The sequence below is a fragment of the Vigna unguiculata genome, chromosome 8 (genome assembly GCF_004118075.2).
Source record: "Vigna unguiculata cultivar IT97K-499-35 chromosome 8, ASM411807v1, whole genome shotgun sequence".
NCBI lineage: Eukaryota > Viridiplantae > Streptophyta > Magnoliopsida > Fabales > Fabaceae > Vigna > Vigna unguiculata.
Window position 1 is genome coordinate 31018019 of NC_040286.1, and position 24688 is coordinate 31042706.

The window sequence follows — 24688 nt, forward strand, 5'->3', positions numbered from 1 at the left end:
CTAGTAGTTCATTGAACAAAAGGTGATGAATTACAAGATAAAGGTTTAACAATACGTTACTCATAAACAACGGTAAGTGTCTTTTTTCTTTGTTCACATAACAATTTTTCTAACGATTAATAAAAGAACCATTAATTCCATCACAAAGAATAAAAGAAATATTTTTTAAGTGTATTATAGATCATTTCATTCAAACCCGAGCTATAACCTATACTAGTTACATATTATATAAAGTTGAACTTGGGACTAAAGAATTTAAATGTTTAAGGCAATTACCCTTTCATTTTCTTTCTACCTCCTATCGAATTTTAGTTTTAGGAACACGAAAAAAAAATTGGAATTTTTTTTCCAGAAATTAATCACACCTTTTACGAAAACATCTATTTTCTAAAAGCTTTTGATGAAATGAGAGAAGAAATTTATCCAAGTAAAGGAAGTAATTGTCCATGTTTAAATCTTTCTTAATTGAGTAAGTATCTTCTTGGTATGTTAATTTTAGAGATGCGTGGATTTAATTATTTTAATTAAATTTTGTTAAATCAAACATATTTTATGATAACATTTGAGTTATTTATATTGTTTAATATATTTATGTTTTTAATGTTAACTAAGAAACACATTTAAATCGTAAAATAAACTTAATAAAATTTGGTTAGAACGATTGAATTCACGTATTTCTAAAGTTTGAAGATAAAATTAGACAAAATTTCGAAGATATACTAATTTCAATTTTCACTATCAAAAACATATTTAATCCTTCTTAATTCTTTTAGGCTTTATCTTCCAAATATTTTGTTCTAAAAAGTTCTTTCTAAAATTTACTTCATACATTTAAGAAAACTTAATTAAAAAAAATTGTTATGAAAATTTTATTGGAGACGGTTTCTAAAACAGGTGATCAAAAAGTCATCCTTAGGAAAGATAAAATGGCCCTTTAAAAATTTATAGGAATGCAATTAGAAATTATGGAGATGCAGGAAGAAAATAAAACTTTTTTTATTGCAACTTATGTTGGCATTGTTCTTCCAACGAATCAAGGGGCGCTTCTTGGTGTACTTCCATAGTTTCTCGGTCCATCTCCATAAGTCAACACCCTCTTCCTCCTCATCATGCATGATATCATAAATACTTGGATCTAAGTTCTTATTATAATTTAATTGATCTCACTGCAGATTTTTTTTTTTCTTATTGAATGCATATAACATTCATAGATTTATTTTATGGACAACTATCATTTCTGAAAAAAACAGCATGGCATAACAAATTTACATAAATATAACATTATTAAACTTCCAAGTAAAATATAGTTTGAAAATTGATATTTGTATCCTATTGAACAACACATTTCCAGATATATAAGATTACATTTTCCCGTCTCATTCAATAAAATTGCACAATCTCAAACTAAACACTGCAATTCAGTTACGTCCCTTGAAACTTTTAGTCTTTTTTTTTTTCACACATTTTACAAAAGCTAATTTTCATAATTCAATGTCTAGTGGACATTGCCTTTTGCTAACAACGATGCGTATTACTCCAGTTTAACACCAGAATATTATCAACTCACTCCACAGCAAGGTAGTATTCTTACAACCCACAAAAGTGGATAGCACATTCACATTTTGAGAGGACCGAGTGGATAATTGAAGCCAATTTTTACAACATTCGAACAATCTACACACATTTAAGCTTCTGGCATTCTGTATTGAATAACCATGAACAACAGCGGCAAAAAGGCCAAAGCAAATGAAGTTCCTTTTGTAAACAAGTAGATCAGCCATAATCATGAATGGTATGATTAACTTTGACAAAGAACAAAACATTTCGTCTAGATGTAGTGTACATGAAATTCTATTTCACTAAAACCATTGCAATTAATTTACATATAACATCTTCAAATAAGAATGCATACTGACTTCTTTGAATTGAAAAATACTATAAACAGCCGAACAAACAACAATCCTAAGGACCTGCCTTAAAAAACCTACTCTACTTTTTTTTCTCTCTTTCGATACAAAAAGAATAAAATAGAAATAAGCACCTATTCTAAATGTTAATTGGTAGCTTCTAATATCTATCCCCTCTATAACTTATGAATAACATTTTAATTAACTGTACAGAATCTTTTACAGTGATGCGCGTGAAACAAAACCTTGCTGGAAACCCTATCTACTAACTCTTCAACCCACTTGGACCTTGGACCAATAGCTTGCAACTAATTCACAAAAATATAATGGCTTTGCCTGCACAAGGAACATACTAAAGTCTCCGTTTTCCACGTCTTCTGGTGTCTATATCAACAAGCCTTGACGATGAAGGAGCAGGCATGGCTGCCGACAGACCAATAGATTCTGGGATATCAAGATTGATTCCCAGAGCTGGGCCTGCCATTGCACGCTTGATGTCCAAATCGTTTAATTGATGGACTTGAAGTCTTATTTTGTCAATCTGTTAATCAAAGTGATGAAATAAACAATAAATTGCTAAATCCAAAAGTCATACTGCATACCGATTCTTTGTCGAGAAGAACTTACAATTTCAATATGATAAATGGATGCATGTGCATCAGCAAGTCTCCTCTGCAAATCTTCAGTTTTTTTTGCCTGATACTCCACATTTTCCATTTCGTTTCCCCTTTCACCTAATTCTTTATATAAAGCTACAAGAACCAGGAATTATATTTGAACATTTTTTTTTTAAATAAAAGAAACCTAATAAGAAACATTGAGATACATTCAATTAAGGACGACCATTGTAAAAACAGGAATATAACAGGAATATACATGCATAATCTTCAATCACACATACATAAGCATATGGATGCACACACATGCAATTAAGGATGACCATTGTAAAAACAGGAAGCACATGCAGGCACACACACGCAATTAAGGACGACCGTTGTAAAAACAGGAATACACACACACCCAACCTCCAAATAATATACCGCATACACAAGGTTTGTCATCAAAAAGTTCAAACCAAAAATGAGCACAATAAATAAGAAAGGCATGACACTCAGATGGCAATATAAGTACTCGTCTACAAAGTGTGCAACTAGGGAACACTTAAAGTCATGATAGATTTGTTGCATTCGCAAATTTGGTAGTCTTAGATAAGATAAACGTACCGGTCAAAACAGATAGCACCCAAATCTGAGTAGGAATATCATAAAGTTTCTTTGCTAAAGTCAAAGAAGATCTCAATATCTCCCTGGCTTGTACGGTGTCACGTAATGCAAGGGCCAAACTGCCTAGGATTGTCAAATACTGTGAAACAAGTTGAAGGTTTCCCAAATATGTATGTGTCAGCTGCAATCCCCTTGCCAGGCGATTTCTGCAACAAATTTGCAACTTAGACAAAGGAAGAAGTAGAACTTATATATGTCGATGGAGATAAGAGATCAGTCGCAAGTGAGATTCCATTCTAGAGATTACTTACTTTTGAGGTCCATTTAACAGTCAAATCCGTTACATTACATGACAATCATTTAAAGAAACATCCACCAACTAAGGTGTGCACTGATAGCACTGGTTCTTTTATATGAATGAAACCCAACAGAAGGCATAATAATTCTTCCCATATCCATGTTCCAAAAACTGACGCAATGAAGTAATCCAGTCAATGGTTCAACCAAGAATCTTAAATACTATATAACAAAAGTATGAATAAAATAAATGTAGGTAAAGTGCATTTTCCAATTTGGATGCATAGTTAAAATAAGCTAAATTAAATATTTTTTCATTGCTAACTTTTTACTCTAATCTACAAGTTCAAGGTGTTGTAAAAATTTTTATACACATATGCACTAACAAATTTACTTTTAAATTAAAAAATAATAGACAAATACATTAAACTCTAGATTGTAAACTCAACACCTGTGCAGGTTATTGCATTAGTTATTTAAAAACTTACCTTGCTTCTTGTAGATCCTGTTGCTTCATCAATAAAAGACCATAAGCAAAAAGAACACCTGTCTTTTCTCTAACTCCTACAAAAGAATCCATTACTCCATAAACTGGGCCGATCAAATCAAGTGCCTGAGGGAAAAATATCATTCAATAAAAAATCTCATGGAATAAAACTACTGAAAAAATATGCAGGACCAATTTAATTTGTGTTAGAGGCATTTCTCCACCTGTGAAGAAGATTCAGCATCACCAATGCAGATGTAAGAGACAGCTGCATAAACTTGGCACATAGCTTGCATTGATTTGCTGTCTGTAAGCTACACAGAAATATGTAGTCATTGCTTGGATACCATGAGGTTACCTCCATCAACAATTCATAACAAGCTCTACAGACAAACATTAATATGTATGTAGCCAAAACAGCATATATGTGTCAAAATTATCAAAACTGTAGAAACTACATCTTGTTTACTGCTAAAATATCACATCTATGTTACAGAATATGCATACATATATACCTTCACTGCCTCAATATAATGAAAAACAGCTTCGTTGTAACAGCCAACTGAATGAGCATATTGACCTCTAAGCATCTCAATGATGCATTCACATGCCTGTAATATGGTTGGAAACCGCATGAACCAATTTTTCATCTGTACCAAAGCCTGAAAAATTGCAGTGGTAATAATTAACTATTTGTTAGGCATGGAAGTAATGAGAGAGTTAGGAAGAAATTTAAAAATAAAAATAATAAAATTGTTAGTTGTTATGGAGGGGTGGGAGGGAAGTTTCTAGGAAAGTCTATATATTCTTATCTTGCGGGATGTTGAGGAGCAGTTTTTAGAGTTGATGTTTGTCACAGGGATAACCCTGTGAGAAAGGAAATCAGTTTTCCTTTGGATGCTTTGGCTTTTACTGTGTGTAAAGTGAATAATACAGTGCAAGGTTTTATCTTTGCTTCTTTTAGTCTTGTTCTGTCTTTTACTTTCTCTGGGTTCCTAACACAATTTCAATTCCAGAATGTAATGGAATACCACTCTATAAATCCACAAGAACAAGAAAAATATCAGCAGAAGCAAGCCAGCTATCAAGGTGGATTATTATTTATTACTCGTGATTTTGAAATTGTATGAAATAAATGCAAACTATCATGTCTTTTCCTCCTTGGTGCTGACAAAATAGACCATAGGAAGATAACCAACCTCCTGTGCTTCAACAAATTCTGCTCGTGTGAGCTCTATAGCCACTTTGTTTTCAAGAAACTGAACTAGTAGCATTAAGTACACACCAGCCATCCAGATAGAAGAGTGTTGTAAATCCACTTCTGGTAAAAATGAAGGGTCAACAAAATTGCATTAGGAATTCTTGATTGCATGACAGCCTAAGCATCTTACAGCAGACAAGCTAGGAATAACAAATCTCACCTCTAACACCATCAGTAATTCCAAGCTTTACTAACTCATCTGCAAGGAAGTACTTGAAAATATGAATAACTATATATAATTAAATGATTTTACATATATGGCAACTAATAATCATTAGCATAGAAAATTGTAAAATACATTATTTACAACATTTACAGTGTGAGACACTATTACAGAAGAAGAAATATTGTTTTCATAAGGAAAATAATTTCAAAGTGGCTACAACTTCAATCTCCAAAGCAGGCCATAAAACAGCTGCGACTAACATGGAAATCCATTTGAATAACAGAAACAACTGAACTCATAAATCGTGCAATCAGAACAAATAATTCAACAGAGTAATGCTTCTAATCAGTTGACGCTTCCTAACACATTTCACATTAAAGCCTAGCTAAGAAAACTATAAAAGGACATTTTATGGTTGTGATTGGACATATAGAATAGTTGAAAACTGATAGATGGTGGAACTGCGAGTTAAAGGGCATAAATCAGACAACTTCGAAAATTATCACAGGGCTATTTGGACAGCAAAAATACAAATCGATTTCACATGAGAAATCATTATTTTGTACTTAAAAGTAGCAGATGTAGTTTCAGGAAAGCAATAAATTGGAACAAACCCAAATGATGATGAATAAAACACACAAACTCACTAAAAATGCTGTTGAACAACCTTGTATTATATGCATCCCAGATTGTATGCGTTTAGCACATTCTTTAAAAAGTCCCTTTGGGCGCCCAAATACAACGACTATTAGATCAACTAATGCATAGACAGCACTTTTAGGAAGCCATTCACCATCAATGGGAGGAGGTGCTAACTGAAGCTTATCTCCAATGGTCCTTCTGACATTCCCAAAATACACTGGTTGCAGTGATTCCTGCCCAATTAAATTCAACCCAGTCATGCTGCTGAGTTGCTCCTTAATCATTGTTTGCTTTCTAGATAATGCTGTCCTATCCCTGTAATGAAGGTCAGATCGTGAGAGACTTTGATCTAAAATATCAAGCTCCTTCACTAGCTCCTGTATTTGCTGCGTTTGCTGCATATCGAACTTCATGGCGGCATCCAGATTGTCTACATGGGGTGCAGCATTCTTGTAATCACATAGTCGCAATCGGTAGAATATGTGAAGTAATTCATTATAAAATAGTAAGCCAGGGCATTGTCGTCGCTGAGAAGTGTTAGGATGCAAGAGAGAAGATAAATTAGAGCAGAATAAATCATGATATATCTCACTTAAAAACATCCAGTCTCTACAGCTGTACATTGTCTGCACAAAGAAAACTAAAAAAGTAAGAAGCTAAAGAACACTTGCACTCACTTTATCTAGATCAATTGACTCCCAAATCTCGTTGCATTTATTAACAGCTTGCTCAACCAAATTATCATCATCCCATTGCATGAGTCGGACATGCAATATTGAAGTGGCAAAAAACATCTGCTCCATTGTTATAAAACAAGAAATTACACACAGCTGATAGGAAATATTATAGTAAACTCATAACAAATGGAGTGCCCTTTATTTTAGCAAAGTAGAGAGTTAGAGTGTGTTTGATCTGCAGTTAAAAAAATTAAGTTTGGTTGAATGAAACTGAAAATCTCATTCAACAGAAAAGCTTTATGGTTTTGCTTTAAAAGCAACCAACGTTTGGAGTTTAATGAAACAGAACAAAAATTTGTCACAAATCATTTGTGACGTTCCACGCAAAGTAAACTTGGGTTTGAGCTCCCAAACTGAAAACCAAACACACACTTAATAGTTGACACACACAATAGATGTGAAAGACAACAAGCTTCCAGAAGGTTCTATCTATTAGAGTTAGAAATTCACCATCGAATAGGTGGCAAATGAAGAGAAGGAAGCAAATAACATTTCTTTTCACGTAAGTTGTAAATTTGTAACTTTTGACAGCATACCTGCAACTCTGGCAAGCATACTTCAGTAGCACAGACATATCCACACTCTAAGGCAGAGATTGAACCCTGGTAGTCCCCTTCAATAGATAAAGCATTTGCAAGCTGTGAATTGAAGTTGCAAGACCACAACTTCATTGAAATCCTTCAAAAAAATAAACCAGACACCATGAATACGTCGCACCAGTAGTGACAGTAGTTGTAGTAGCAGTGTTAGTCAGACTTGAGAAAGGCAAGGGAAGAGATTAACATAGGGAAGAAATCCTGATTGGGATTCTTAATGTAAACTGTACAATAGGCTACCACTCTAGAAATAAATTATTGAAATAAATACAATAATTAATAATTATTCATCCCATCCCTACGATATATTGATAGTCCCAATAATTAATAGTATTTCCTTATATCTCAACACCCCCCTCAAGCTAGTGAATGGATATTTACCATTTGCAACTTAAATGTAAGATCATAAAACCGCTCCGTAAGAAGTCCCTTCGTAAACAAATATGTTAATTGAAGCCCTAATGGTATATTGGAACCAGTTATAAGACCATTATCCAGTTTTTCTTTGAAGTTGTATTGGTCTATCTCTATGTGTTTGGTATTATCGTGGACTGAATTGTGAGCAATACAAATAGCCTATTATTATCTCAAAAGAGAATTATAGGTATTTCGCATTCCACTTTAGGATTATCCAAAAAAGATTCAACCATAAGAAATCATTCACCCCTTGAGCCATAGGTCAAAATTTTGGTTTTAACTTTTTTGAAGACATGTGTTTCCACCCAAAAACATGCAATATTAGATATTACAAATAAATTCATTTCCGTGGTATTGTCCAAAATTTGGACACCAAATCCGTCCACATGTTGACAAGAATATCCAAATTGATGGGTATGGGTATGGGTATGCAAATACCCAACTTTTTAAATCGCATACAGAAATGGAATGAGTATGTATATATTTGACTCCATTTTAAATTACTAAAGCATTATTAGTTAATTTGGTTCTTTATTTTGAGGTTTATGCAACTGTAATTAATGCCTTATTATTTAACATTGAAAAGAAGAAAATATGTCAGTTTAACATTGAATTGTTAGTAAATACATTTTTTACTACAATCCTTATTTTTTGTAAGAAATTATTTAATAAATATACGAATGGATGCCAATATACCTGTCATCCAATAGGGATGGAGATGAGACACAAATTCCATATCCATTCAGGAATGAGTTTATATTTCGGGGACTGTTACAATCAAACCCGCACCTTTCCTATTGCCATCCAATGCAATCCCATCATACTCTAAACCCAGCATAGTCCACATCACTACAAGCTAATTTTAATTTATGGAGAAACACATTTCATCATTTTTCTTCTTATTTTTCTCTCCTAGAAGAAGTTTGTCTAAACAAATCCAGTGGCAACAACAGATGGGCATCGTCCAAACTGTGAAGCATAACATCAGACAATAAAGTGCAGCAGTGACAACAACCATTGATGGTAAGAAGCAAGCACGCTAACAACAAACATTGAAGCTACAACTACGTTTCATTCTTCAAAGTCCAAAGTGCAAACCACTAGTTTAAGATGAGCTAAACTAAAACCTAAAATTAAAATACCGGAGAGAAAGATCTAGGAAAGAGAACACATACTCGTATCCAACAGATGCAGTGAGCTCAAGTCCCTTGTGCAAGACCTGTTTCTGCGGTGGAATAGCTCCGACGAGATGGTAACACTGGCTGAGCAAGCTATACGCTCTGCACTTCAACTCGAAGCATGACGGAATAGACTTCAAAAGCAATTGCTGCAAAAAAGAACCAAAACAAATACCATAAGCAAAGAATTTGAAGTAGTGGAAACTAACAGCAGCGAGAAGGAGAAGAAGAAGACTAACGGAACGTTCGAGGTGGGACTTGGCGTGGTTTACGTTGTGCGAATGGTGGAGGAGAAGCGTGGCAATGCGAAGACGAGTCTTGACCTCAACGATTGGGAAAAACGAAACCTCGCTTTGGCATATGGCTTCGAGGCACTTCACTGCTTTCCCAATTTCTCCTCTCTTCTCGTGGTACTCCGCGAGTCCCCATAGACCCTCGGCCACCGCCTCCATCGAAACGCGATTCTGCGCCTGCTTCTGCGGTTATGCTAATCCTGTTTTCCTCTCTCTTCCTCCAATTCGAACGCCACAATTCCACATCCAAATTCAACAACCACTTTTGCGTTTCGCTTTTCCCGTTTATCGCTTGCTACTTTGCTTATGCTTAGATGTGAAGTCAAAAGTCAGCCACGAAAAGGAAAAGAAAAGAAACGAAATTTGAAGAAAACAAAACAGTTCGGCTCTTCATTCGGTGTCGTGCCTTAACGGGCCCTTCTTGGGCTACTTACTCCAACCTTAATTTATTAAGTTTTAAACTTTTAATATCCAATGATATTAATAAATTGCGGGGATAGCTCAGTTGGGAGAGCGTCAGACTGAAGATCTGAAGGTCACGTGTTCGATCCACGTTCACCGCAAAGTCTACAAAGTATTTTTGTTTTTTCATTTTGATTTAAAATATCTAATTATCCAAGTTACAGATAAAATTTCATTCAATCAATTCGACAAGCTGCGAGGATAGCTCAGTTGGGAGAGCGTCAGACTGAAGATCTGAAGGTCACGTGTTCGATCCACGTTCATCGCAATGTTAAATATGGTTTTTGTTTTCCTTTTTATTTTAAAAATATTTAATTTTCAAATTTAAAGTTTTTGAATATGGATAATCAATTATTTATTTATCTATTATCTTTCTGATAACCAATTAAAATTCTCTGAGCTTTGTATAATCCAACTCATAATTCTATTATTATCTTAATTCATATCGCAATGGATCCCTTTTTTGTTTGGCTATACTCTATTCATGGGCAAAATCGTATATATCAATCTCAAAAGAAATGTTAAATATCTGAAGCAATCTCTTTTCTTTTTCTTTTTTGCATATACTTAAATGGAATATATAGTTTTCTGAAAATATCTCAATTTAATTAAAAAATTATATTTAACGTTCTTAATTTCTCGTTTTAAAGCACTTTAAAATTAACTTCTTTTGAACGATTTCAATAATATTCTTTATTTTTATTAAAAATCTCATATGAATTAATTACTAGTAGTTTTAAATTATATTTAAAAAATTGCTTCAATTTTAAATCAACACGACTCGCAGATTAGGATTATTATGAACGAATTGAAGGGTATTTATCATGTGGTCACTTTCGAATGTAAATTCACAAAGGTTAATTAACTAAAACTTTTGTTCTAATTAATGAATTTGTTTGGATAAATTTATAATTATAAACAGTTCTATAAAAACATAAGTTTCTGTAACTTAAAATTATTTTATGTATAATTTAATTTATAAAAACTCTTTCATTTTTAGTTTTTTGAAAAAATAATATTTAATTGGCGCATAGACTAATTCCAATTTATTAAAAAACTTAATTTTTCTTTTTCACCAGTTGAATTGCTCATTTTATAGTTATAATAATTGGATCTTTTTAAGCTTTAAATACATAATCCTATAAATCGCAACTTTAAACTTCTTAAAATGAAATCTATCGGTGCTACAGTGCACAAACTTCTTCCATTTTGTTACGACTTTTTCCATTTTGTTATTTATGTCTTAATTTGAACTGAAATCTACAACTTTATTTTAAGAAGGCTAAAGTCGTATCATATATACACGACTTATTGCCGATGCCTTTGAACTAAAATCTATAACTTTACTTTAAGAAATCTAAAGTCGTGCCATAAATACACAACGTATTCGCAATGACGACACGCAAACATGAAGTACCTATGTGTGTTAAAAATAAAAAATTTGTCCATTTCAATAATTTTTGTTTGAAGTTGAACTAATATGGTGAGAAAAACCTCATTCTTTTAGTTTTTATGCATACTACTTTTTTAGTCTCTATGAGATGAGATGACAAGAATTAAAGAGATTAAAATAATAGCGGAAGGAAACTAAAGTGATTTCTTAATTATCAAGTATAAAGGCTTGATAATAAAGTTTATACAACTAAAAGGAATAAATGAATAATGAAACATTTTTCTTATTTTGTTCGGTAAGGGTTAATGGAAAAGATTTATCTTTAGAAACCAAAAGTATGAATATGATTCATACTGAAAGAGAAGTTAGTGAGTGGGTTAATCTTTGCGCAAAACATCCTCCAAATCCTGTTCCACCCCAAGGCGATTTCTGAAAATGGCTTTGGCATTCAAAGGTTTATGGCACATGCATTGGAGCTCATTGAATCTGTCAACATCAAAATTGAAGGTCTTGTTAAGGATCTTCTGTCTGGAGTTCAAGAGTCTCTTCATGAAGTCTTGGTAAGTGGGGTCTCTAGAAGTGAACAAGAAATAAGCATAGCCTACCACCAAACCAGTGGTAGTGGTGAAATATGTGATAGGTTCCATCACATCCCATGAGAATTCCCAGAATGTTAGCCTGAAGAACAGTCCAACAGTGAACACACCACATCCTAGTCCAGACCACAGGATTCTCCGAACCTGTTTGTGTGCCAAGGAATCAATTTCTCTCTTCTTCTCTTGCATCTTCTTTAGCTCCTCCATCACTGGATCACCATCATCTGCTAGTGCCAGAGGCACTGCTCTTCTAACCATATCCACCACCTGATATTCACCATACAATATAACAAAAGGGTCATCATCAGATATCAGATCAGAACATTAATCTCAACCAAAAACCTTTTAAAATAACGGGTTTATGGATCCTTCTACTTTTATACTAGTCGTCTCACTATTTTATTCACTTTCAAATCTGTTACTCCTAAGATAAAATAGATGCTTTTGGTAAGTTTTATTTAGATGATAAATATAATAAAAGTTTGCGTACAAGGTCAAAATAAATTGCTAAAACAAAATTCCAATTTTAAAAGAACAACAACACAGAAGTACTCAACAAATTGCAGATAAAAACAGTAGATTTGTGTGTTTAACACAGTTAACAATTTTGAACAATTTTGAAGTATCCATGCCTTCTATTATGGAGTGTGTACCAATAACAATGTTTGACTCATTTAATAAGGTTGGATACGTGGATCACGCAATATTATTCCACTAGATGAAATATCATGTTTCAGTGAGTTTGAAACAACTAACACTAATGCAGACAACAGAGTTTTCATGTCAATAAATGAAGGGGACCATGAAAAAGGGTAATAAATGGTATCTCCTGATATTGAATACATGCTTGATCTGATCATGTTTGAAGAGATCCACACAATCACAAATTCAATTTTTTTTTTTCATTCTGAGAGAGAAACAATTATCAAACACTGAATGATAGAATGATGATAGAGAGCAGTTACCTTATCAGGATGCAGATAGACCTTGTCTCTGAAGAGGAGAATAACCCCAGCATCATCAAGACACTGTGCAAATGCTGCAGCCTCCTCAGCATTCCTTGCAACACCCATTTTCTCACACTCTTGAAGAAGCTCACAGTAGGGAATCATATCCTTCTCCTCCCTCTCAAGCTTCTCCTTCAGCGATTCCACATTCGCCAATCTCATAAGCTTCTTCGCCTCACGGAAGGACATTGACCCTTTTGTTCCATTCCCATTATCATCATTACTCCTATTATTATCCTTATCCTTATCATTATTATTATTATTATTATTACTATTCCCATTCCCATTCGCACCATCAGAAGCAGGGTGTGAAACCGAAGTTGTAGAACAGACACCCCTCTTCATCTGCCTCAACACAAACCCCACCCCTCCTCTCCTTCCACCACATTCCCCTTCAAAACCCCTCAAAGGATCAAAAGCTTGAACCTTTCCCCCACAACCATGGCTTCCATTGAAAACAAAAGACACCCTTTGCCTCAGAATCGATCCTCCACCACCGGCACACCAATATCTACTCCACATCTTGAACACCCCCGAAACAAAAAGGCCCAAACTTTTATCTACCCTAAACAGACACTACCTAGCACGGTAATTACGACTTACCGTGCCCAGATCAAGCGTTACCAGAACCCATCTTAGTTCTCAGATTTGCATGTTAAGAACTTTGTAGAAAAGAGAATGTGTGCATTTACTGGTACTAAAAATAAAATGAAAAAATACAAAATAGAAGAGGAAAGGAGGAAATAGAGGCAAAGACATCGCGGGATGAAAAGAAGAGAGGAAGCAAAACCTATTTCGGGAAAGAAAAGGCAAAGCTTGTTAAGTATATAGAAAGAAAACACGTCAAAACACGTCTGTGAAAGCTAACACATGCAACAACCACGAATTATCAGTGTTCCGTTTCCGTAACATTCCCGTGTAAATAGCTAACAGTCTTACACCACAAAATTGATTGGTAGTTTCACTGTCTTCAACAGAGACACCGATGTACGCTTCTGTTTGAGGATAAAGACAGGTAAATATGAGATTTTTTTGGATTAAGGAAAAAATATATAAGAAATAAATCTATTTGGGGATGAAAATTTATAGTTTAATAGATTAAAAAATGTTTTAGATGAAAAAAATAAAAGTTTTTCATTGGTGATAAAAATAAATTGCCATTGATGACATGACATCATTTGTAGGTACTGAGATCACATACTAAGGAAAGTTGATGCTCTTCAATAGTTAATGCTACAATTTTTCTTGGCTTTCGTGTAACAAAACCAAAGTTGGATTCTTGGCTAGTACGATGTTCATTCTTTCGGGTTTGTAAATTGCTTACTGTAAACGTGATGCTTTCTGGTGTGATTTATACCTCAAAATGTTGTTTTTGTGCTTGAGACATGGTGTAATGGTTACACAGGAAAAAAGAGGACAAAATTTGTTTTTTATTTTAAGAAAAACGATACTTTAATACCCACAGGAAAAAATACATTTTGATATAAGTACTAGTATTTTAAGTTAAAGTGTAAAAAATGTATTAAAATATTAATAGTTTGAGGTGTCATGAGAGTATTTTTCTTAAAAGAATTCATCATTTCTATCTTTACTTTTAGGTTAAAATACTCCTTTGGTCCACGTTTTTTTCAAAAATCTCAAATACGTTCCAAGATTTTGTTTAGTCTCAATAAGATCCATATTTTTTTAAATGTATAATAATTTGGCCAATTCCGTTAGTATGGTGTTAATGGTGTCAAGGATGTGTCACATGTCAGCTCTTCTTCTTTTTTAAAATTTTTTTTTTTGAATTTTTTTTGAATTTTTCTTTCAGTTTTTTTGATTTTTTTTTGAAAATTATTTGTCACGTATCTTGTTAATATTGTGCCACGTGTCAAGTCAGTCAGGTAACACGTGTCAAGTCATTGTTTGAATATCAATTTGGTCCCTATATTTGTTATTTTTATTATATTTCACTCTTTTTTTTTAATTTTTAATTTCATCCTTTCCAAATTGAGACCAAACTTAACTTTGATATAAATTTTATAATGATATTTTTATTAAATATTTTAATAATATTAAGTTTATTTAAATTTATATTTTACATTAAACTTTACTTATATTTTGTTTTAAAATTTTAAAATATTTATTTTAACTTGTTACAAAATTGTTTTAAATAATTTATATACAAATTTTAGAGTTGGATTAAAAATAAAAATTTTATAAATTTAAATATAAAATTTGAAAATAATTTTGTAAAAAGTTAAAATAAATATATTTAAAATTTAAAAAAAAATGGACTGAAATGTAATAAAAATAACAAATATATGGATCAAATTGAGATTCAGACAATGACTTGACACATGTCACCTGACTTGACACGTGGCACGTGGCATGAATAATTTTCAAAAAAAATAAAAAAAGTGAAAGAAAAATTTTAAAAATAAAAATAAAATAAAAAATTCAAAAAAATGAATAGCTGACAGGTGGCACATCATTAACATCGTTAACACCATACTAACAGAATGGATCTAATTGTTACATATTTTAAAAAATATGGATTTAATTGAAACTAAAAAAAAAATTGTAGAACCTATTTAAGATTTTTGAAAAAAACGTAAGGAATATTTTAACCTTACTTTTATTGTAATATTTATTTTAGATAAGTTATAATTTAATATTAACCTTTTATTTTAATAATTAATATTTTTTAAAACAATTTCCATCAAATGTTGGACAACATGTTATATTTATTTAGTTATTCTTTTATTTAAAACCATGAAATAAAGAATAATTTATTTAAACACTACATAAGTAATAGTCTTTCTTATATGAAATAATAATAATAATAATAATAATAATAATAATAATAATAATAATTAGGAATGATTTTGGAATGAAGTAACATTTTATGGTAATTTTACAAGTAAAAGCACGAATTTCTTTATTTTAATTATAGATAGTAGAAGTGAAAAATTAATTAATGTTAATTTGTATGTGAAGTTCTAATCATAAATGGAAAATAATACTGAATATACGATTCACATCTAATAAATGTTTGCATCCACTATTTTATCTTTTATTATTCTTTTTTACAGATGCAAAGTTATTTTTTTAATGATGATATTAATCTTAAAAGTGAATGGTCTTATGGGTGAAAATAAAGTTGTTGTAAAGCTCAAAGTTAAAATTATATTTACTCTTTTCATTGATACTATTCTGGTGTATTTTCTAATTACGTGAAATTATAATTAGACTAACATTATATCAGTAGGATTCAGTAATGGAAAGAGAATAATTTATTTTCATTTTCCATAAAGATAACAACAACAGATTCTCATGCATAATTGATAACTAACATTTTCCATAAGTTAGATCCTTCAAGCTTATCAACTAACCAGTAGAAAAAACTAAGAAAATGATTGAGATCATATTTTGACACTGAAAGAATTTCAATTGAGTATTTCAAATTTCAAAATATACAATTGAAGTAAATCTTACAATTTCAAGTTAAAACAAAAGTGTTCTTTGTAACTGTACCATAAAACAATTGTTGGCCGTGTCAAGATACTATGTTAAGAGTACATTGTCATGCTCCCTTGTTGTGTTTTGCTTTAGTGAGAGTTTTAATCATGCCCTTTGCAATCTTCCAGAACCAAAATATGTTCATCACTGCCAACACAGAAGGCACCATAATCAAGGTGTAAAAGCCAAAAAGAAACACCTCCTGCACCTGAAATCAACCATGTAGAGTTTTTGATTCAGTGCAATGAAGAAGGAAAACTGTGAAGACTTATGTAACAGGGTCACAGGGTATCATAGAGCACATGCTAACCTCAACCAAACGGGTCCATATATGGTAAAAAAGGAACATGAACAAGAAAATCCTTGCAACCTACCACAGAGAACACAATAATTAAGGATAGAAATTCAAGGGGTTGAAATCACTCTGCATAAAATGTTCAGTAAGATCTAACTGGTTTTGTAAGAATTTGGATTCTCTGTTAAATTTTTTCTTATTGTTCCTTCAAAATAATATGATGGTTACTGTTTTAAAGTTTTCAAATATATTAAAATAAATTTAAACTATCAAGTTAATGTATTTTTAATGTTTAACAGAATACAGCATCAGAACATTTAATAAAGGATCTGGACTCGTTTTGTACATGAAACTACCAAGAAAAGTAGTTCCATAACAACTAACGGAACCAACTAAAACCAAAAGTCACAACAAAAGTTTGACATTCGTGCTAACATTTATTGTAAGGACTAAATTTCTGCATTTGGTGTTGAAAATCAAATAGCTTCAGCATTTTCAGATCCATGTTTTGGTTGGATGGCACATACTTATCTGTATATTTTATCATTACAATGTTCTGAACAGTATACTTGTAAGGAATAATCTAAGTCCACGACCGATAAACTCAATGTTTCGAGATTTTAGGTTAAAAGTAGTGTTATGGTTAAAAACTAAAGTCGCTTATATATAACCTCTCTTAGATGGAACTTCCTTGAAAAATCCCATCAATACTTAACCTACTTAGCAGGAATTAGAGTCAGGTCAAGAGTAAAATTATCAGACAGTAGTAGTACCAACCACCCGAGGAACAATGCAATGCCATTCCAAATGTAAAGTTTGGAACTCTTAAGGCCAGCAATATCCAAGTACCTATATATAAAACTAATGTTATAAGTAATGTTGACAAAAAGTACATGAAGGTAAATGAAATTCTGAACAAGAGATTTACCATCTAAGATTTACAAAAGGAGTAGTACTCTCAGAGAAAAGAACCATTAGTATGTAGATATGAACTTGACCAGTTAGCAAGGATAGTGTAATGGAACCTATGGATAACCCATGGTGTAGAACCTAAACATTGAAAGTAAAAGATGTGCAAAAGGATAAGATTAAAATAATTTATCAGATAGTGCATTGATATTATTGCTAATGTTTTAATATATCTACTTACATATTCAAGCCCTCCTAAAGCTGGAAAGTTCCAAAGAATCATAGCCAGATCTGTTAGAAAATAACCAATAGAAATCTGTGCAGGGAAGTGTAATGAAAACCCAAAACAGAACAAGTTAACAGTCATAAACAAATCACAAATAGTATCATCACAGATAGAATCTTAACAACAATGTTTCAAAACAAGTGAAATTTTGTTATGAGACTAACAACTAAAATTTGCTTGTATCTTCAACTTACCCCTAATACTGTTTCTGATAACCTTGATGATTTAGTAATAACTACATCGTTCTGTGAATTCGCATTGAATACATCTGATAAGAAAATGAGGTAGAAAGATGCAGATGATACAAAAAGAGCATGAAATGTAGAGAATCCCCTGCATTGCAAATTATGTTAATACTCAGAAAATATTAGTTAATCAATATGCAACTATGCAAAAACACTTCACCTGTTATTCCATTCAATTTTCTCTGCACTGCTCAATTTGCCATATTTCTTGATCAACAAAGAACTCAAAATAGCAGTTGATGTATAAGCCTTCAAGAAGGAACAGAACAATCAGGCTTTAAAATTGCCAACAAAAAGTTCTTGATTACAACTAGTCATTCTTGGAATTAACCCCTTTCAGATAAAACTGAACATATGTTTCAGAAATTGAAGAGGGAACAAACAGAAACTCCATTCATAAATCTCACACAGAACAGAACTAATGAAGAATCTGAGTTTACTTACAATAAGACAGAAGATTATGCCAGAGAAGATAGATGCCAGCCATAGCACGACTTTGGTTGGACTAGCATACTCGTAAAAGGAGAATGAACCAAAAGAAGAAGTGGATTCCATGAAGCCCTTTTGTTCAGATTTTCTGTATCAAACCAAACATCACCGAAGACATGACATGATATGAAAAGTATATTCTATTATAAGGGAGAGATACGATAATGGTGTTGGAGGAGTCTCTCCTCACAACAAATACAAAAACATGTCCATAATAATTCGTAAGTCAATTATTTTGTGTCATTTTTAAGTACATTGTGGCCATCCATTTCGCTTTTCCCACTTCACAAAATTCCTTGGAAAGCAAACAAAAGAGATAGGAATTGGGTGGGACAAAGACAAAAAGCACACTTCTTTTAAGGTTTAAAGTTGGAGCAATATATGTACACTGAGTTTTGCTTTCTTAATCAATTATAAATTTTACATTGTTGATGATGCGTTTTAAAGAGAACTCATTGGAAAAACGTATTGTTAATAATAATACGAGTAAGTCAAACTTATAAAAAAAAACTTACATAAAATAATTATAGTACCGTCTCTCACTTAAAAAGGCAATAAATTTATCATTTTTAAGGAAGTAGGTTTTAAGGAAATTTTCCAATCATAAAAGTAGTAAAATCAACTTAATGAGAAGCAATTATGTACCATAATAAATTGTAAGAAGTGAAGATGAGCAAGAAATGATGGGTTCTTGACGCAGAAGCTTCACTTGTCTTCTGATCCATTCTACAAGCTACGCACGTTATTGGTTGTAACTTTTGCGTTATGTAAGCTTTGACGTGATTTGTCGTCGTAATTAAGATCTATAAAAATTATATTCAAAAATTAATAAAAGATAGTAGTGATTATTGTTTTTTCCTTGGCTTTTTAAGTTATAATTGGATCAATTATAAATAAAAAAAGTTTATAGTTTACACTTCTCCTATCTCCAAAATTATAAAAAAGGAACATATAAACTTTGAAAATACAATTACAACTACAATCTTTATTTTTTTGGAACCGGAGAATGACAATGCGCAAACAAAAACAATAAAAACATGTGGGCTTATATGTATACGTTTGGGCTCATGCACTTGTTTTAATCTTTTGGTTTCTGCACCTCATCATTGATCGCTGCAGCGCATACTAATAAAAAGACTAAAATACTCTCTATCACTGTACTAAACCACTGCAGCTGCAGTAGAAGAAGAAGAAAGAACGTGTTGCAGAAAAAAGCTCGTTCTGGAAATTTATTTTTGGAACACATTTCATATATTTTGAAAAGTAAAACTCATTTTGAAATATTTATACCGAAACGTTTTATACACATTCTAAAAACCTTGTTCCAGAAATCATATTCTAGAAACCTTGTTTCAAAATATATTTCATGTTTCAGAATTCTTATTTTGGAGATGACATTACAGAAATCCCATTCCATAAATCCTGTTCTGCAAATTCCATTCCAAAAAGTATGTCCCAGAAAATCCATAAAACGTGTTTCAAAAAGTTTTTTTTAGCGAAAAGAAATGTTTCGGAATAAAAAAATATGTTTCAAAAAGTTTATTAGCAAATAATCCAAAAGTTACTCTTATGACAAATTTTGAAAATTAGAGGATTCTCCGATAAATTATGGGTAGTATGAAGAGAAGGTCCATGTTTTAATGCAGATCCACTTAAACATTATTTGCCACATCTCAAAAAGTAATGTCATTTTTGTTTAGAACATAATCATAGGAAAAGGAGAGAAGGGTAGTTTTATTAAAGTCAACCTACAACCTCGTAACCGTTCCAGAAACAGATGAAAAAGAAGAGTCTTTTATCAAGTTAAAACCTAATGATACAACATATCAATAAATGACGACATATAACGTTTTTATTCAACATATAAATGTAAAATTTAAACTTTTAACAGTTTTCTATTCATAATTTTTTTTAATAGTTACGAATTAAGAATTTAATTTTTCAATATAAAAAAGCAAATACCATATAAAATATTATATATTTAGACGACAGTACATTATACTGTCAATATATAACCTATTTTCTTTGAAAGCAAGTGGTCAGATAGATAACTTACACATAATTTCTCTAAATAACTGGAGTTCAATTTTTTTTTCTTAATTATTATCAAGCACTTATTCGACAATATTATGTGTAAAAGTAACATATTCAACTGTGGAGACCATGATAGGGCAAAAAAAAAAGGTTACCATCTGTAGTGTGCAGATTAGAAGATGCACTCAATCAACAGTGAAACATGTTCTGGAAAGTTGAAAACAGATTCAAACTGCATCCAGTTGTTATTATTAACATGCTGCTACACCATTAGGGTTAATGTTCATAGAACCGAAATCACAGGGAAGCAAACGAGTAGGCACTGTGGCCATAACATATTTACAAGCACTCAGGCTTATTACTTAATCCAAATTAGCTTGAGTGCTCTTCAGGGATTTTCATCATCATCGTCATCACCTAATAACCCCCTTGAATGAAAGCATTCAAACGCTCAACCTCTTGGCGGTGCTCACGCACCACAGCACGAACCACATCTCCAATCGACACCATTCCAATCATCCCCTTCTCATCAATCACAGGAATGTGTCTGATTCTGTTATCTGCAACAGAATCCAGAATAAGATCACAACCATGAGTTACTACAACCTTATCTAATCAATCTTGGTTTCAAATCATAAAGTTATATGATCTTTCCGAATGAATAACTATCTCAGAAGTCATATGAAGGATGATTTTTTATTAGTTGATTGCTTAAAACAATGTTTCAAAGCTCATACATACCAGTCATCAGTTGCATAGCCTGTAAAACTCTGGTATTAGGAGTGACTGTGATAAGTTTGTTCTGCACTCACAACATTAGAATTTTAGTGTAGTTATGAACACCACTAACAAGGGGAACAGTTTAATTCTATGAACACATAACATAGCACAAATCGCAGGTTCAATATAGAATAACAGTGTGTATGGTAGTTTATTTCTCCAAAGTGTAGAAAACAAAGTAGTTTAGAGGAAGGGAACTACCGTAAAAATCTCTTCCCAATCGTAATCATAAAATTTACGAAAGAGACTTAGAGCTTAGGGTTGAGACTAAGAAAAGAGGAACTACACCAAGAATTCCTTCTCTATATAGATCATTTGGACTCTTGATATCATATAGAAAACAAAGAAATGCATGAAGAAGGGAATCGTGTAATATTGAATGTGTATAAAATGTTATAAGATGTGTGTACACACAAAAGTAACCCTAAAATCATAAGTAAATGGATCTAAAGGATGATCTTATGCAAACAAAAAGCTTTCTACATGTGCATGTTGGCTATGTAGAAATAATAAATATTTCTCCAAGTTGAAGTAAACACAAGAAATACAATAACACACATACCTCCTCAGTCATAATATCTCCAACCTTGGTAGACTTGGAAGATCTTCCCTGCACGATGATCTTTCTCAGGTAATCTGAATGAGAAAAGGACCAAATAGTTAGCACAAATGACCAAGGGATAAACATACAGTGCTGTAGATAATAAGACCATTTAACAGCAAGAAAATATATTGACAAAAAGACCATACTATTTTCTTCCACTGCATTATGCAAAAGCTTTTCCTGGATTATTAGCTAGTTAGCCAATAATCATAGCATTCTTATCAGAGCACATGCAGGTAGTTACTACTTACACAGCACATGATACAGAGAATCTTGAAAGCCAAAAGCACCATCGATTGAATACAATACAACCCACTTTTTTGTCATCCTTTTTTGTTTTTACAGGGTGCCAAGTGTGTCAAGCATACCAATCTATTTTTTCATGTTCAGTTAGGCAATTATGTATATGATGCTCAATGGCTTAACATATAAAACATGTACAATATAGAACTGAACTATTGTTACCAAAAATATAGCCCCAAATCTAAATAGAATCTTAGGATCTTATATATCACGAATAGGGAGAAACAGATGAAGAGCTTCTCCCTCCTCTTTCTCTGTTTCTATAACATAGAAAATCTATGTTCACTACTTTGCATTTCCAAACAATTTTATAGAGACATTAGGGTAAAGAATTGCATCAGACATAAGCCATCATTTTCTAAAGAAAACTAAATCATCCATTACATAGTTTATCACAGAACTGAGTACACCGATCGGGTACCTCTTTCGGTTATAATCCCTGCAATTGCCTTATTCGCATCAGGTTTCACAACAACCAGAGCACCAACATTGTTTTGGGTCATCTGCAATGGATGTGAATGTAAGAACATACATCAACCCATTGTAAACTCCCAGATTTATTGCAATAAAATCAAATACACATTACCGATTTAACAGCATCATAAACAGTATCATCCGTGGTGCACCAAAGCCAGGATCCATCTGCACCCTTGCCTTTATCTTTCATGATGTCTGCAATCGTTGTGCTCTCAAAACCATGTTCCTCAATGCGAGCAGGTGTAACAGATTCAAACCGTGAGGAGGCGATTGGCTGTAACAGGGGATTCACCCTGCGAACCCGTTGCAGAACAGCATTTTTAATGACATTCCCGTTGGACAAAAATGTTCTCAATCCTCCTTGCATTTTAGCTCTCTAACAACCAGATAGAACATCTTAGAATTTTCGATTTCGCAGTTTAATCAGTCTCAACTATATCCATGCACAGATTCATGAGAAAATAATTGATGAAAACTGCGCTCCCCAAAGAATCGTACAAGAACAAACTACATGCAAATTGGGAGATTCTATAGAACTAGTTTTGGATCCAGGATTTGTGTTCCAAGAACAGAATAACCCTCGTGTCCAATTAACAAATAGTTGGCTCAAATCATAGAAATCATTTGATTTACTTATCTTCATATATCCATTGAAGAATCTCAAACAGGAAAGTTGAGACATGTTAGAGAAAAAAAAGATCACCTATCAGAAGCTGAAAATATGTCAAAATATTAACAGAAAAAAACAAAAAACAGCGAAACATGCAGAATTTGCAGATCCAATCCCCAGATAGACATAAAAGTTGAATCACACTCTCACCTCAGATTTCTTTCTTAGATCGCCGAAGGATGAAGGATTGGATGTAAATATATAAAAGCTCACAAAAACAAAACCTGGTCCCCGAGAAACCAAATCAATAAACACAACACAACCCTACCCACATCAGCATCAATACACAACCTTAACTAAAACTAACAAGCCTTTATTAGTCTTTCATTCAAATCTGACCAACCAGTATCCCTTTCGAATTAAATTAAGATAGGTGAGACGTGGACCCTTAGAGTTTACATTAATGATCACCCAGAACAACAACATATCAACCACAACTCAGAAACTGTTCAGATCCTTCATTTCCAAACATCACAAGGCTCAAAGGAAGATGGAAAGGTGAGATAAGATCATGAAGAAGAAGAAGAGGAAGAAGAAGAATACCAGAGATTAAGGTGAAGGTTGTGAAAGAGAGAGTGAGAGTGTGAAGGAGCGGCGTGTAGATAGAATGGCTGAGCTTAGCCCTACCCTTGTAAGACACTGACAACACTTGACTTGTTCTTCAAATCTCACAATGACCGTGAAAGTGGGGCCCTCTCTATACTTTTGGATCATGACAATGATGACATTATCCAAATTATTATTATTATTATTATTATTACTTATTTTTATTTTGTACCTTTATTATTTCAATTTGCAATTTGGTAAGTTATGAGTGATTCTGACAACCTATCTTATCTGCTACCTAAGACTATATTGTTATGTTTGCTGATTGATTGTGCCAAACTATTATTAAATTTTTCAGGGAATCTTCATATTTGTTATGTCAGTAATCTAGTTTTGATTTCACTTATTATTTTTCATGTCATTGTGTTATTGGCTGAATTTTATGATATAAATATTTAAAATTGGATATCTCATATTTATTTATGTAAGAGAGAATCTGAAAAATGGCATTATGATTTAGGATAAATTTCTTTTCTGTCACGTATGTAATATATGTAATACTATATACTCCTCTTCTTGTAAAAGAAAAAATGCAAGGAATCTTGCTTTTCTTTTTAAGCTAGTAACGTAGTTCTTTTTTCATGTAGTTTATAATTAAATGTGTTATGATAAGAAAAATAACTTACATATAAGGTGAATTTAAATTTGAGACAAAAAATTATTACATTTTGCATTTATTATTTTTCTTATTCTCATACGAACAAAAACATAATTTTCTTCTATTTCTCAGCTAAGTGAATTGTGTATAATTTATATTTATATAAAGTAAAGCTTGCATAATTGATTTGAATATGTTTAATTCACTATGATATTTAAATTTTGAG

At 32.4% G+C, this 24688-nt stretch overlaps 4 protein-coding genes and 2 non-coding genes across 8 annotated transcripts; 2 read left to right on the top strand and 4 right to left on the bottom strand.

The window, feature by feature from the left end:
* Nucleotides 1-1854: 1854 nt before the first annotated feature.
* On the bottom strand, nt 1855-9584 carry LOC114194500 (sister chromatid cohesion protein SCC4). The gene is made up of 13 exons (XM_028084766.1): nt 9151-9584; nt 8909-9060; nt 7257-7398; nt 6661-6777; nt 6009-6510; nt 5336-5374; nt 5114-5235; nt 4430-4576; nt 4139-4228; nt 3916-4040; nt 3131-3336; nt 2535-2659; nt 1855-2448 (listed from the first exon to the last, which is right to left on the bottom strand). The coding sequence occupies exons 1-13, from the start codon at nt 9361-9363 to the stop codon at nt 2260-2262; spliced, it is 2169 nt and encodes a 722-aa protein (XP_027940567.1). The 5' UTR covers nt 9364-9584; the 3' UTR covers nt 1855-2259.
* Nucleotides 9585-9694: 110 nt separating this feature from the next.
* Nucleotides 9695-9767, top strand: TRNAF-GAA. Its single transcript has one exon. It is a non-coding gene; the product is annotated as a tRNA-Phe (tRNA).
* A 94-nt stretch (nt 9768-9861) lies between these two features.
* TRNAF-GAA lies at nt 9862-9934 on the top strand. Its single transcript has one exon. It is a non-coding gene; the product is annotated as a tRNA-Phe (tRNA).
* Nucleotides 9935-11314: 1380 nt separating this feature from the next.
* Nucleotides 11315-13598, bottom strand: LOC114193417 (calcium uniporter protein 5, mitochondrial-like). The gene is made up of 2 exons (XM_028083206.1): nt 12621-13598; nt 11315-11922 (listed from the first exon to the last, which is right to left on the bottom strand). Exons 1-2 carry the CDS (start codon nt 13182-13184, stop codon nt 11437-11439), a joined length of 1050 nt encoding a protein of 349 aa, XP_027939007.1. The 5' UTR covers nt 13185-13598; the 3' UTR covers nt 11315-11436.
* A 2446-nt stretch (nt 13599-16044) lies between these two features.
* Nucleotides 16045-18693, bottom strand: LOC114193525 (transmembrane protein 56-like). Of its 2 annotated transcripts, none has more exons than XM_028083356.1 (8): nt 18346-18681; nt 18062-18150; nt 17851-17989; nt 17612-17686; nt 17390-17511; nt 17235-17310; nt 16477-16536; nt 16045-16374 (listed from the first exon to the last, which is right to left on the bottom strand). In XM_028083356.1, exons 1-8 carry the CDS (start codon nt 18454-18456, stop codon nt 16231-16233), a joined length of 816 nt encoding a protein of 271 aa, XP_027939157.1. In that variant the 5' UTR covers nt 18457-18681; the 3' UTR covers nt 16045-16230. The 2 variants fall into 2 exon arrangements, with proteins under 2 accessions (XP_027939157.1, XP_027939158.1); XM_028083357.1 differs by having other exon boundaries at nt 16075-16374; nt 17239-17310; nt 18346-18693.
* A 1911-nt stretch (nt 18694-20604) lies between these two features.
* Nucleotides 20605-23943, bottom strand: LOC114194445 (CBS domain-containing protein CBSX3, mitochondrial). 2 transcript variants are annotated; one of them, XM_028084660.1, is made up of 6 exons: nt 23409-23813; nt 22698-22964; nt 22533-22614; nt 21767-21840; nt 21166-21226; nt 20605-20984 (listed from the first exon to the last, which is right to left on the bottom strand). In XM_028084660.1, the coding sequence occupies exons 2-6, from the start codon at nt 22953-22955 to the stop codon at nt 20842-20844; spliced, it is 618 nt and encodes a 205-aa protein (XP_027940461.1). In that variant the 5' UTR covers nt 22956-22964; nt 23409-23813; the 3' UTR covers nt 20605-20841. The 2 variants fall into 2 exon arrangements, with proteins under 2 accessions (XP_027940461.1, XP_027940460.1); XM_028084659.1 differs by having other exon boundaries at nt 20616-20984; nt 23802-23943.
* Nucleotides 23944-24688: the final 745 nt, after the last annotated feature.